The 15,171-nt window shown below is 35.4% G+C and overlaps 1 protein-coding gene across 2 annotated transcripts in view; it reads left to right on the forward strand.

Annotated features, from left to right (window-relative positions):
- The first annotated feature begins 537 nt into the window (after positions 1–537).
- The window catches only part of CAPS2 (calcyphosine 2), a 41,097-nt gene continuing 26,463 nt past the window's right edge, over positions 538–15,171 (forward strand). Inside the window, exons 1-6 of one of the 2 annotated variants that reach the window (XM_021678564.1) lie at positions 538–618; positions 3,499–3,548; positions 5,638–5,683; positions 5,772–5,897; positions 7,857–8,030; positions 12,335–12,457. In XM_021678564.1, coding sequence (XP_021534239.1) covers positions 538–618; positions 3,499–3,548; positions 5,638–5,683; positions 5,772–5,897; positions 7,857–8,030; positions 12,335–12,457 — 600 coding nt within the window. The remainder of the gene's footprint in view (positions 619–3,498; positions 3,549–5,637; positions 5,684–5,771; positions 5,898–7,856; positions 8,031–12,334; positions 12,458–15,171) is intronic. The other variant, XM_021678565.1, reaches the window with a different exon arrangement.

A 15,171-nucleotide genomic window follows, 5' to 3' on the forward strand; every position in this document is an offset into this window, starting at 1 on the left:
GGAAAATTCATTCCTTGCCTCTTCTAACTTGCAGAGACTGCTCATGACCTCTACCTCCATTTTCAAAGCCAGCTATCTAATATCTTCACTCCTCTCTAACCTGGCTTTCCTTCTTACATCCTCTCTTTCTTCCTCTGATCATCCTGCCCCCCTTTTATAAGGACCCTGGTGATTACATTGGGCCCTCCAGATAATCCAGGATAATTTCCACACCTCAAAATCCTTTATGTACTCACACCTGAAGAGTCTTCTTTGTCATGTAAGGTAAACATATTCACAGGGTCCAGTGATTAGCACATGGACATCTTCAGAGGAACCCTATTCAGACTAGCATTTGCCCCATAAATGTTGCCCCACATAAGGTAATTGCCCCACAAAAAGTTGATTTTGGTGAAAGAAGTAAGAATGATTAACCACATGATTTCTTTCCATGAAGTAGTATTATGTAGCTTGTATGGCTAGTTTAAAATTAGAGTAAGAGTTATCATTTTGTATGTTTTTTACCCTTTTCAAAGTATACTGCAGACGTGAACTTGAATGGATTTAGAGGTTAAAGGCATTGCTGCTTCTCCTACGAGTCAAACTCAGCCTTTCACTGGAAGAAACAAGCTGCTGCAAGTACGTGTGCTATATAATTTTCCTCTTGTAGGATGACTCATTAAATAATTTTCTGACTCTTTTATTCATGTTTATGACAACTTATACTCACAAATATTTAGGATCCATATTTCCTAGATTTGAAGAATTGAGTGGCCAAAATTGAAGATAATCATTATTTCAAAGTGGGTCATTCCTTGAATTAGTTTTATTTTTAAAAATCAGGCTTATTATTATTGTTTTCATATTCTTATTTAAAAAATTATCTGTGTGTATCTGCAGAAAATATAAGAAATAAGGATAGTAGAAAGAAGAAGAGAATATCAACATACATCTTGTGTTAGCTAGGTAGAACGAGAATCAAAGCTTTTATTACTAGGATTTTATTCTTCATAACCTTCATAATATCACCACTGTGTATATATATCATTGATTAAGTACAAGGTTATAGCTGCTTTGTCCTTGTTTCCACCACAGAATTGGGGATATATAAATTTTAGTTTAGAAATACATAAAAGTGATACATACTTCCTTGCTATTCTTTTTTAAAAAAATATTATTTATTTGTTTATTTATTTGAAAGGGGGAGGCATGAGCAGAGGGAGGGAGAGGGAGAAGCAGACTCCCCACTGAGGAGGGAGCCTGATGCGGGGCTCGATCCCAGGACTCAGAGATCATGACCCAAGCCAAAGGCAGACGCTTAACCAACTAAGGCATCCAGGTGCCCCATACTCAGCTTTTTAAATAAAGGGCCAGCTAGTAAATATTTTTGGCTTTATGGGCTCTTGTTTCTGTTGCAGCCACTTAACTCAGCTGTTGTAATGAGAACATATAGATAGTTCATAAATAAATAAATGGTTGCATTCCAATAAAACTTTATTTATAAAACAGAACTGAGCCATATCTGCTGACCCCTGGCCCAGGGATTTATAAGCTATAATTTATCTGTCTTCTGAATTGGCTAGCACAATTTTGTTGGAATTAGACAAGGTAAATGCCATTCTGTAATAGGTAGTCTGTGACTTCAAGACTTTAATTCTGTCAAAACACTTTCTGGGGGATAATCATGGTGACGACCATGACTATGACAACTACACTTATATTCTATTTAGATTTTCTTCCTAAAGTTAGATGATATCCTGATGTTTCCCAAATACGATTAAGAAAATCTTTGGGACGCCTGGGTGGCTCGGTTGGTTAAGCGACTGCCTTCAGCTCAGGTCATGATCCCAGGGTCTTGAGATCCAGCTCCATGGGCCCCATGCTCAGCAGGGAGTCTACTGCTCCCTCTGCCTCCCCCAACTTGTGCTCATGCTCTCTTTCTCTCTCAAATTAATAAATAAAATCTTAAAAAAAAAAAAAGAAAATCTTTGATATGTCATAGAAGTGTGCTGCTATTTTAGGCTATGATATGTATGTCATTTATATAAAATTGACCCTTAAACAACTCAGGTTTGAACTGCATGGGTCCACTTATATGCAAATATATTTTCTCTTCCTTATGATTTTCTTAACATTTATTTTCTCTAGCTTACTTTATTGTAAGAATGCCATATAAAGTACATACGAAATATGTGTCAATTGACTGTTTGTTACCAGTCAACAGTAGGCTAGTAGTAGTTAAGTTTTTGGGGAGCCAAAAGTTATATGTGGATTTTTGACAGTATGGGGGCGGTAGCTGGCACCCTTAACCCCAGCATTGCTCAAGGGTCAACTTAATATATATATAATTTAGTGATATTACATTTTTACATTTTTAACTTTCTATTAGGATAGTATTTAAAATAATGCCATATTAAAGCTTATACTGAATTGAATTTGTTTTCTTTTTTATGGTCAATTAGAGTGATGAAGCTCAGTGTTGAATGTAATTTCTGTACTTGCTATCAGTACCACAAAAATGACCAGTTTTCAGAAGTAAGCCAGAAGTGTTGATGCATGAATTGTTTCCTGCCCTTATTAACTTGAATTTTCTCTATGACTCATATATATTTCTTCTTCTGTAGTGTCTGAGCTCACTCTAATTTTCATATCTTTGCACAATTTTTTGGAAGTAAGATTGAACATCTGCAAATGTATACATATATATATTTGTCACTTCTTTGCTTAAATCCTGCAGTTTTCCCATTACCTTTAGGACAAGGTCCAAGTTCTTTGACTTGTATTATTATGGAACAGCTCTGGCCCCCACTACCTCCTCACACTCTGGATTTCAGCCCTCTCTAGCTGCTAACTCTTGCCTGTGGGCTATGCAGGATGAGTTGTTCCTCCTGGCTAAAGCAGTATTCTCCCCTCTGTCTTTATCTGGCTAACTCCTACTCATCCTTCAGAGTTCCATTTAAAGGTTACTTTTTTTTTGTTTTTGGAAACGTTTCCTCAATTTCCTAGACTTGTTGGGTAAAATGCTATATGTAGTTGCTCAGGCATAGCACGTGTTTTTTTTCACATTATTGTTTGAGTAAATGTCTTGCCCGGCAGGCAGAACACCGTGAAGATAAGGATTGTCTGTGTTGCTTATCATCTTATCTCTGTGTCTCAAGCATAGTAGGGAGGGGCTTAGTAAGTATTTCTTATATGGAGTTTACTGAGAAAATGATGATCAGCTTTATTGCATTGACTCATTGCTTATCTTTTTTTTTTTTTTTAAGATTTTCATTTATTTATTTGAGACAGAGAGAATGAGAGACAGAGAGCATGAGAGGGAGGAGGGTCAGAGGGAGAAGCAGACTCTCTGCCGAGCAGGGAGCCCGATGCGGGACTCGATCCCGGGACTCCAGGACCATGACCTGAGCCGAAGGCAGTCACTTAACCAACTGAGCCACCCAGTCGCCCTCATTGCTTATCTTTTAAAGTATACATAAAGGGTATATACGTACTGATTTTTTCTTTTTTTAATTAAAGCAAGGACAGACTTCCAGGTCATGGGCAATCCAGAATGCTGGCCTACCTGTGTAAGTCACATTTCTTTACACTTGAGCTAATTAATGGGTAAATATTTATAATATATTAATTAAAAAGGAAAGCAAAATTTTATATGTAGTTATGATTGTGAACCACAGGAAAATTGATGTGCATGTGGATGGCCTGAAAATTGCTATGCCAAAATTAAAGTAGGATAATAGGAAGGAGGGTAATACTTCTCTTGTTTGTATTTTCTTTAATATTCTTACATTTTCCTGAAAAAGTTTATTGTTTTATTTAGAAAACTCAGCTAAATGAATTTATTAAAGAAATATGTGAAATTTTGGATTTTATAACTGGGATAGCCAAAATGAATTTAATCTGTGGCTTTAATCTTATCTTGACGAATATGACAATTTTATCAATCTTCTTTAAATGATTTTATTTGTGGACTAGACTACATTAATTTATGTTTTATATTTTACATTTTTGCCTTTTAAGATTTGGAAGGATATGACTTTTATATTCTTTCAAGTATTTTAGACTACAGGGCTTACTGGAAAATAGAAGTTAAAAACCTAGTACTTTATTAGGCTGAACCATATGAAATTACATTTTTATCGGTGAAAAATGGGCAAGTATCAGCAATTTCATGTGGTTCTACATAACAGATACCTGTATGCTCATCTAGACAAAAAATCAGGGTACGAGGTACATGCAAGCACTTGATACAAGATACTCAGTACGTGTTGACAGTCAATCATGTGCTGGTAAATCTTTAACAGCTGGTTTCCTGAAAGTGTATTATAAGTTTATTTTAAATTTTACTTGTTAATTATAAATAAACTTAAGTATATTTTAAGTTGGTTATAAATTTTACTGATAGAGGATATATAGTAAGCAATTTACAAATACTAATAAAATGTATAAACTTTTTTATAAATTCCATGCAGCCAATTGATTCTCACAGAATGCTTTCTTTGTTTCTTGCTGAATTCTGGTATCTGTAGCCAAGCTATGGTTGCAGTCCATGAACCAGTGTAGTTCCAATGTGAATGTTGGTTGATATTTTCATTTATTGTAAAGTGATGTGAGTGATGTATTTGTTGACTTATGTAATAGTTTTGGATACTGGGACAATATTTCCTCAGTTTTTTGTTATTCACAGTGTGACAGTTACAGATATGATACACTTTTAAGTTTAATCTGCACCATTAATGTTTTCTCCATGACTGTTTTAAGTCTCAGAAACCAACAAAATAGGGGTGCCTGGGTGGCTCAGTCGTTAAGTGTCTGCCTTCAGCTCAGGTCATGATCCCGGGGTCTTGGGATCGAGCCCCGCATCGGGCTCCCTGCTCGGCGGGAAGCCTGCTTCTCCCTCTCCCACCCCCCCTGCTTGTGTTCCCTCTCTCGCTGAATCTCTCTGTTAAATAAATAAAAAAAACTTAAAAAAAAAAAGAAATCAACAAAATAATAAATCAAGTCCTAATTCATAGCATGTGCCAGTTTTTGTGTGAATGATCCCACTGTGGCCGATTTCACCCTATGTTTATAGTATCACTGAACACAGAGTTGGAAAGAGATGCACACCCTTATGTTACCACACAAATGCCATAGATGTAAATAAACAATAGTGAAGTACAGTAAAGTCATTAAGAAGTGATGGCTTTGAGTATTTATTACCTTTATTTTTAATATAACTTACTTATTTATAAGTTTATGTAATTTTATTTTTAATAATGCTTTGTTAACAACCAGCTCAAAAACTGCTGGGCATTTCCTTTTACAGCTGGTAGGTACAGCACACCTTTGGCTTTAGCGTACCTTTTTATTTATTTATTTAATTAATTATTTTAAGATTTTATTTATTTATTTGTCAGAGAGAGAGAGCACAAGCATGGGGAGCAGCAGGCAAAGGGAGAGGGAGAAGCAGGCTCCCCGCTGAGCAAGGAGCACGATGTGGGACTGGATCCCAGGACCCTGGGATCATGACCTGAGGCGAAGGCAGACGCTTAACCGACTGAGCCACCCAGGAGTCCCTAGTGTACCTTTTTATATAAGATGTAGCATGTATGATTTGCAACTATTAAAGCCTCATTTTAAAAAATTATGATATAGATTATAGATTATTTCTTTCAGGGTTCCACGACTTGATTTGGGAAGCCTCATTGACTCTGACGAGGAGGTAATTTTTACTTGGTATTTACTATAATAAGCATTTGAACACAATATTGCATATAGTGTATCATAAGTATTATGTAATTTTATTTTAGGATGATTTTTCATACATCCAACTTACTACTGCCCATGTTCATTTTAACCCACCAAATTCATCTTCTGCTCTTAGTTGCATCACACCATGTCAAATATCACATACTCAGCATCATCTAAATGAACTGGTTAGTATTTATTTCTTATTACCAACTTTCAGAATTATAATGTGCATTTAAGCACTGTATTTAGTCCAGAAATTTTATTATGTTCAGTCTATGATTTGTCCAGTTTAAGTATTGTATATATTAACATCCCAATCATGTTGGTGAAATAATTCTACTTTGTTTTACATTTTTTTTCACATAGGAATAGTATTTTAAAAATGTCTTATACAATTAGTGAAGTACAGGTTCATCCTCATAGGAAATCCAGGAATTTAAAAAATATGGTAGAGTATTAGATCAGATCTTGCTGGTTTAACAATGTGATTTGTCTCTTGGAAATTAACTTATACTTTGGGCTACTAGTATGCTATGGAGTAACTAAGTAACTATACTTATTACAAGCTATCTCCTTGGGACAATATTTACACTTCAAACAATATTTAGTGTTTTATTTTGTGTTATGAACACAAGTTCTGACCAGTATTCTATGAGGAGGGCTTACGTTTCTGTCTTTGTTAGTCTTTCTCCTGTAGCTGGTTCTATTTTTTTAAACTTGTATATATATGTTATATAAATATAAATATAAATATATTTTATTTATTTATTTATTTTTAAAGAGAGAGAGTGTGTGTGCGGGGGGCAGGGGAGGGGCAGAGGGAGAGGGAGAGAGAGACTCCTAAGCAGGCTTCATGCCCAGCACAGAGCCCGATGCGGGGCTTGATCTCAAGATCCTGAGATCATGACCTGCATGGAAATCAAGAGTCAGAGGCTTAACCAGCTGAACCACCCAGGCACCCTTAGCTGGTTCTATTCACGTTCTCCTCAGTCTCATTTTGGATAAATTGCACCAGTAGTACCCTAGACTGTATCATGATACAATTTTCACACTGAAACTTTGTTTTACCCTTCTCTAGGTTAGACCTGGATATTATCAACACTTTTCAAGGGTCGTGCTGGCTTTATCCTCCTTTTGGAGTGGCTATCCCCCTTTGGGCCAATATATATGCCATTGTGTTTGCTTTGTACTCCTTTTAGATTTTACTTATCCACTGGCTCTGTTATCTCTTACTCCCATGGGAATGTGGTAGGGAACTAAATAATACCAGAAGGTGATATATCTGAAATTCTACAAATGACAACCAGCGCTTCTTAGTGTTCGTGATCTCTAATTCCTGTAACTATTCTGGAAGAAATGCTTGTCAGTGGAGTTTTTTCTGGGGCAGAATAAAGGGCCTATGTAAAACTCTTAAGAAGAAAGAAAATTTAATTTTTGTCTTCTCAAATTATTTTAGAACCAGGACTGATCTTCAGCAGGGAAAGCAGGTACAGGCTCCCTGGTACTTAAGGCTGCTGCCCTTTCTGAGCCATTACATCTGCTTTGATTGCTCAGTGATGCTATACCAGCTGAACGTTTTAAATATCACCTCTGGGGGCGCCTGGGTGGCTCAGTCGGTTAAGCGTCTGCCTTCAGCTCAGGTCACAATCCTGGGGTCCTGGGATTGAGCCTTGCGTAGTGCTTCCTGCTGAGCAGGGAGTCTGCTTCTCCCTCTCCCTCTGCCCCTCCCCCACCACTGGGGCGCATGCTCTCTCTCTCTCTCAAATAAAAAAATAAAATCTTTTTTTTGTTGTTTAAAGCTACATATCTTTGTATCCTGTCTTTTTTTTTAATAGACTATTTTTTAGAACAGTTTTAGGTTCATAGCAAGTTTGAATGGAAGGTACAGATATTTCCCTGCTCAGTGGGAACCTGCTTCTCCCTCTCACCCTGCTGCTCCCCTGCTTGTATTCTCTCTCTCTGTCAAATAAATTAAAAAAATAATAATAAATAAATATCACCTCTGTTTAGCACATAGATCATAATGATCTGTTTCTTAGGCATAAATGTTAAGATAAATGATAAACCTATTAATGTTAATAAAGAAAATTAATAATTATTTTGATTTTTCTGACAGATAACATATTTCTTATTTTTACATCTAGGAGCAAGACATAATTCCTGAAAACTTGCCAGCACCAACAAGCAAATATAAACTAAAATATCAGCAATATAAAACTGAAATGAAAGAGGGATATAAACAGTATAGTCAGAGAAATGCAGAAAAGACAAAATCAAAGATCACACAACAGTGTCCAAGAAACAAGATAGATGACAAGGTAATGTATGAGACTTTATAAAGTTCTGATGAAATTTTAAAAAATTACATGTACTATGGAAATCTTTTTGTCTGGTATGTTTTGCTGTTAGTCATAGTAAGTATAGTAGCTAGCATTTATTTCTGTGTGCTAGGGAGTATTTTAAGTATTCTGCCTGCATTAACTAGTTTATTCTTAACAACAACTCTAAAAGTTTATTATTATCATTTTCAAATGTGAAAACTCTAGCCATATGACCTAGTCATCTTTTCTGTGTAAGGAGTTTTCCATTTGACTTGGGATTTGAAAATAAGGCAGTATTAAAAAACTGTTTTTGATGTAGCTATCTTGAACTCTGTTTGCCTCACAGTCTAAATTTTAAAGTTGAAAAGTGATTTCAGATGTTGCAGTAACCCTATTTTATTCCAAAACTGTCATCACTCCATGATTGTCTTCTGGTTCTTGTTGGGAGATATTTTTTAACATCATGAATTTCTAAGTTTATACTTTTATTTAATGTTAATTAGGTGTAAATTCATCATTCATGAATATAAGAGCAAACTAACCATAATCAATTTAATGGCTTTTCATAAGTGTATAGGAAAGGTCAACCTTGAATTGTGGAAAGAAAGGTTTGGAAACATAGTTTATGATACTACGGGCCACGAAGGAGAGAATACTTAAATATAATTCTTAATTCAGTGAATTTTTTATAAGAATAATGTATTTTCAGGGAAGTTTGCTGGTTGTATTTGCTTAACATTTTTATAGGTAAAAAGAATTGATTAATTTATAAGTAGGTATAGCATATCAGCAATTTTATCTAATCCATGTAGGAACTATCTTGAACTCACTTCATCACATGGTGTTCAGTGGAAAGAGTAACAAAATTAACGGATTATTTGGTTTCTTTTATGCTAAGACAGATTTCCAGATCCAAACAGATGCACACAAATATAATAATCTGATGTCTGTAATAATAGGCAGGATAATTTCATAGCCCTTTAGCACCTGGCCATATAGTTGTAGGATCTATAATGTGATATTTAGGTCACTGTAATAATGTTGGGAAAATAGAATGAAGATTTCTATAAGTTCATGCTTTATTTGCTGCAGCAAAGTGGTTTAAAGTTTTGTTTTTTTTTTAAGAGAGAGCGTGCGTGCGCGCGGGCGCGGAGGCTTGGGGGTGGCGGGGGGGGTGGGGTGGGAGGTGGGCAGAGGTAGAGGCAGAGGGAAAATCCGAAGTAGGCTCCACATTCAGTGCAGAGCAAGATGAGAGGCTTGATCTCACAACCCTGAGATCATGACTGGGCTGGAAATCAAGAGCTGGATGCTTAACTGACTGAGTCACCCCAGGGCCCCTAAAATTTTTTTAAAGTAAAACTGGTTTCCTTGAACGTAAGTTCAAATGAAGGCATTTGTTTATTTTTGATTAAGGGAGGAACAAATATTGCTTGTGAAGCTTCCCATATGATTGGTAAATGCTTGTATAGTATGAATGAAGGGTTTTATAGAAGCCAGCATATTCATGTTTTCTTCTGGAAAAAATTCTGTTTTGCTTTGATTTTTAAAATCTACATATAAATGTATATAATTATTATTTCATATGTTCTTGATAGCCTTACAAAAAGGCCCTGGTTTCTCTACATAATAATTTTATACTTAATGGGGTCAAGCAACTTTTTTGATGTCTTTTTAGATATATACCATTATGAAAATCAAAACTGCTGTATAAATGGGCTATAAGTAAATCCTATTATAATTACATTAATTAACACTGGAATACTAATCTCTGGAAATAGAATTGCTTCCTGATATCAGAAATGTAAGCCCCTCTATAAAGCAGGGAACAACATGTAAATTGATACTTTTTACTAATTAAAAAGCTAAAGTTGGACATATTTAGGATCTAGGACAATAACTAAAGGCCATAACCACCATAATCAATCAAACAGTAAAATAAAAGTTCCCCTCGCTTGTCTAATGGCAAATTTCCTTTGTTGAGTTTTTCTTCCATTTAGTATAAAAAGCTGATGAATCTCTTGTTGTCAAATTGTTACCTAAGATGTAAACTTATATTTTAAATAGTGAAACATCTTTAAATAAAGCATGAAAGTCATGAAACTTCAATTTTATAAAAAATACTAAGTCAGTGAATAAAACAGATAAATACTTTTGCCCTTACAGAGTATATATCATAAAGGAAGGACTTAGCAAGAAAAAAAATGAATGAATCAATCAACCCATATAGTCTGACAGTTGGTGATAAATGCTATGGATGGAAGGGCACTGGGAAGAGCAGGGCTCAAGTTAGGATTGCAATTTGTACAGATCACCAGGAAGATCTTTCCCATAAGGTAGCATTTCAGCACACATCTGAAAAGGGTGATGCACAAGCCACTCAGGATAAACTCTTAAGTGTCATGAAGTGGGAGGGGGCATGGAGTGTTTAAGAAATATCAAGGAAAACAGTGTGGTCAATGGAGGAAGAGCCCGGAAGAGATGGGGAGAGAGTTAAAGGGGGGGCTGGTAGGCAGATCTGTGAGGCTTTGTGGACTACATAAGGACCTTGCCTTTTACTTGAGGCAGAAAGCTACTTTGCTATGTTGAGGATGGGTTTTACTGAGAATAGGACCAAGTTGGAAGCAGAAAGATGTTTGAGGAGGCTGTCACAATAATCTATATGAGAGATGAGGATGATGGCTTGGACCCAGGCAGCAGACTTGGATAAGAAGTGGTCGTGATGAGAAGCCAGATTCTGGATAGATTTTGAATATTTGAGAATATTTGCTGAGAATATTTGCTGATGGATTGGTTGTAGGCTTAGGAGAAAGGGATGATGAAGGAGGACTGTAAAGTTTTTGGCCTGAGCAATTGGAAGGGTGGGGAAGACCACAAGGAAGTCTGGTTTGGGAAGGTTAAATCTGACATAACGAGTGGAAATGTCACTGTTTCCCTTTTGTAAAAGGATAAAAACAACCTGAAACAAAATAAAAATCTTTTGAAAGCTTCTTCCAACCTGAACATAGTGCAGACCTTTGCTTATACTTAAACATATCTGTTAATTTAATCTGTTTAATTTACCTTATTTAATGCTAAACATCTTTTTGGTGCCTGTTAAAATAAATAACTATGCAGGAAAAAAATATATTAGGAGGTAAAAAAATTATAAAGTATCCTCATAAATTGATTTCCCAATAGTTAATACTTTTTTTTTTTAAAGGTTTTATTTATTTATTTGACAGAGAGAGCATAAGCAGGGTGAGCGGGAGAGGGAGAAGCAGGCTCCCCACTGAGCAGGGAGCCCGACTCGGGACTCGATCCCAGGACCCTGGGATCATGACCCCAGCCGAAGGCAGATGCTTAACCAACCGAGCCACCCAGGCACCCCATAATAGTTAATACTTATACAAGATGCATTATTCATTTGTGAATAAGTATTTATCGAGTGCTCACTGTGTGTGGTCCTGTTCTGGCATCAGGAATATTGAAATAAAAATGACAGACAAGGTTCCCTCCCTCATGGAACTTATAGCAGGAGAGGCAGACAACATTCATAAAGAAATGTATAATAAGATTTCATGTAGCAATCAAAGGTCACGAAGACAGAATAGAGTATGAATATGGAATGTGACCTTTTAAGAAAGGTCTAAAGTAAGAAAAAACCCTGGAGGAAAAACTCTTGTAATCTATTAAGTTTTTGGCAGTTGCTATCCTACTGGGACATTTTTGTTGTTGTTGTTAAAAGAATATATGTACACCTTATATTCAGAGAAAAATTTAGTGTTTATCTTTAGGATCCCAGAGGATCCTTTATCTCAAAGGATATATCCCATCTCTTAGTACTTCGGAATTTCATTTTACAGAGGAGTGAACATACCCATTTTTATTAACTTTACAAAGACTCAGGTGGGCAATAATAGTATAATAGTTGCTACCTTTTATCTGATGCTTATTGTATGTCAGATACTTTTATAAGTGTTGGACATTTCATCTTTGTGTGTGTGTGAAGTAGTTACTGTTACTATTATTAATTCCCCTTTTAATTCCCATTACCATGGGTAAATTGAGGCACAGAGAGGTCATCTAGCTAGAAGGTGGAAGAACTGCATTCAAATAGGGCAATCTGATTATCAGAGCCTGTAACGTTATACACAAAAAACTATTGTTATGTGTTATGTATTGTTATGTATACATAGTTGTACATAAATAACTATTGATGTGTTCAGAGGTTATTTAACACACTATTTTGTTAAAAACAAATATGCTAAGTATGTGAACTAAGTATAAACTCTCAAGAATTCATTTATTGCTTTCCCTTACAGTGTGTAAAAGTTGAAGAAGCCATCGTGGATGGTCTTACCACTCTGGATAGGAAAGCCCTCTTACAGCAGGGTTATGCAGACGTCCCTTACAATGCACAAAGGAGTATGAGAAAATCTAATGCTGTAAGTTATCATGATCTTTACTTACTTCTTAAGCCATTAAGATAATTTGCTGTCCAAGATGTTGCAGACTTAAAATTGAATAAATAATTACAACAATTGAATTTGTTCAGCAGTGAATGTTCACTAATGTGTAAATTGAATCCACATTTTTACAAATGGTTGAGGTTTGGTATATTTACTGTGGAGAAATAGTCTTGAATCTTTGAGAGTTTGTAAAAATTTAGTTTATACTATTAAAAATGTTAATTGGCTGCTATTTTTGTCAGTGGGATTATTTAGCATCAGCCCTATCCCCAAAGTAACCTAGTTATTTTTTGAAAGTGATAAGCTAATAAGACTAGAGAAAATCCAGCAAGTTAAGGAAAAGGGCAAGAATAAAGTATTTTTTTTTTTTTTTTTTTTAGGAAAAGGGAAGCGAAACTCTAAATTCTCAGTATTAACTTTAAATTGTGTCTTTTACAAAATCAGTTAGATTGTTGGATGAGTATCACTTAGGCCAGATCTGGTACAAATAGATAATTACATTTCTATAGTGTCCTGGGGTAATCAGACCAAGCTGCTTCAAGTTGGAGTCCACTGGTCACCCCAGACACCCCCAGGTGATTAAGATCTTAGACATCTTTGTAATGGATTGATGAAATAACAGTGTGTGGTGCTTCAAAAGCTGGGAAAACTCTGGTTTAGGTAGCCTAAATAATAATAAAGCATTATGGTTTTAGATGGTTATATTATCATTATCACAGAGGAAAGTCACTATATATTTTATTTGGATTACCATCACCCATAATTAATATGTTCTCAGTTGACAGCAATGTGTAATCAGTGTCTGGATCTTGGACTGATTTTCTGTGGATGTCTCAAGTTGCTAATTTGTTGTAGTTCTTGTCCTAAAACAACATAAACATTATTTTCTATGCCTATTATTATTTAGACATTTATGTTTAATAGAATAAGGACTATTACCAGGATTATCCTAAAATTTAAAAAGCTACTTTATAAGGCAAAATAGTCTTCCAAATAAGGCTGATTTTGATATGGTCCTCAAGTTCTACTTGAAATGAATGTTACTGATACTTAAGGCCCATTGGGTATTGTTCTTGGTGTCATCCAAAGCCATCTGGGTGTTAGCGGATTTCTTTTACTTAAGATCACTTTAATGCACTAAATTCAGCATCAAGTATTTTACTTTATTGTGGTAGCACATATTTATCTGTTTTTTCCCCAAGGACATGTTTGCGTGATTAAACTTTGAATGCATTTGAAATTAGTACTGACTTATGTTTAAAATCTAGGTGGAAACTTTTTAATTTAATTTTTAACTACTTAATTGAACACCAGAAGCAGTGAACCTGTGGTTTTTATACCCATCTCTTTTAGTTTGCTTGTCATTTTTCAACATTATTAGATCCTTTGCATCTGTGTGACTTCTGCTTCTGCTTCTGCTTTATGTTTACACAGACTAAAATCAGTGTGCCTGAGGGCGGTTCTAACCTTTCCTACAGTAAAGCCACATAAATGCCAACACACAAGATGGGCTTTCTGCATGGGCTCTGTTCATTAATCTCCCCTCTTCTGCTCGCTTCTGGGTTTTGCACCTATGTTCTGGCTGACCTTTTCTGCATATAATTTCATATTTTACTCAGTGTTCACCTTCATCACCCTTAGACATAAAACACACTTTGCTGTGACTGTAAGTTACCATATGTTTTCTAACTTTTTAATTGCTGTTTTAAATTTATTATTAAACAAAAATCATTATAAAGTGTCATGAGCTTAGAGAACATCAGATGCAGTTATATGTTAAATGACGTGAACTATATTTATATGGGGCATATTTGGATGTGTAAACTGTATCTTAATTTCTACCAAACCCCCCAAAAAAGGCCAAATTCAGTTATAGACTAACATTTAAATAATTGCACCCAAATTTCCAGGTTTCTTAGGAGTTTCTATGTATGATATGCCTTTAGTCATTCTTACTTGGAGTTTGTGTCCATTTTGAATAGAGTGCTCTCCCTAAGGTTACAAAGCCTCTATCATAAGCTACATTATTGTACTTGATTTCATTTACTGGTGTGATCAATGGAGATGACAGGAATTTACAGTGTAGAAATAAAACAAGCTTTATTTTGACCCCTTAGTTTTTTAACCTCTTTCATTTACTCTTCAAAAGAAACATTTTAGTAAATATAGTTACATTATAATCTAATTGGAATTGAACGATTACTAATCTTTTGGTTTGATATAACCTAAAATGTAGTAGAAGTATTTTCAAATGAGTTGAAAAGCAAAAAACAGTGTGAAGATAATTTAATCAAACCAGTAATTGAGAAAAGTTGACCAAGTATTAATGGATATTATGCATAGAAAATATTATCCTTTTTTTTTTTTTTTAAAGATTTTATTTATTTATTTGACAGAGAGAGAGATAGCGAGAGCAGGAACACAAGCAGGGGGAGTGGGAGAGCGAGAAGCAGGCTTCCCGCCGAGCAGGGAGCCCGATGTGGGACTCGATCCCAGGACCCTGGGATCACGACCTGAGCCGAAGGCAGACGCTTAACGACTGAGCCACCCAGGCGCCCAAATATTATCCTTTTAATGACAGGAAGCTTTATGAAAGATTTTTATTTTTAAATTTTTGATAAAGGGTTGAGGGATTCCAATTCAATTTTAGCTTCATCTACTATGAATAGTTTTAGAACAAACTCTTCGTG

The sequence above is a fragment of the Neomonachus schauinslandi genome, chromosome 5 (assembly GCF_002201575.2).
Source record: "Neomonachus schauinslandi chromosome 5, ASM220157v2, whole genome shotgun sequence".
Taxonomy (NCBI): domain Eukaryota; kingdom Metazoa; phylum Chordata; class Mammalia; order Carnivora; family Phocidae; genus Neomonachus; species Neomonachus schauinslandi.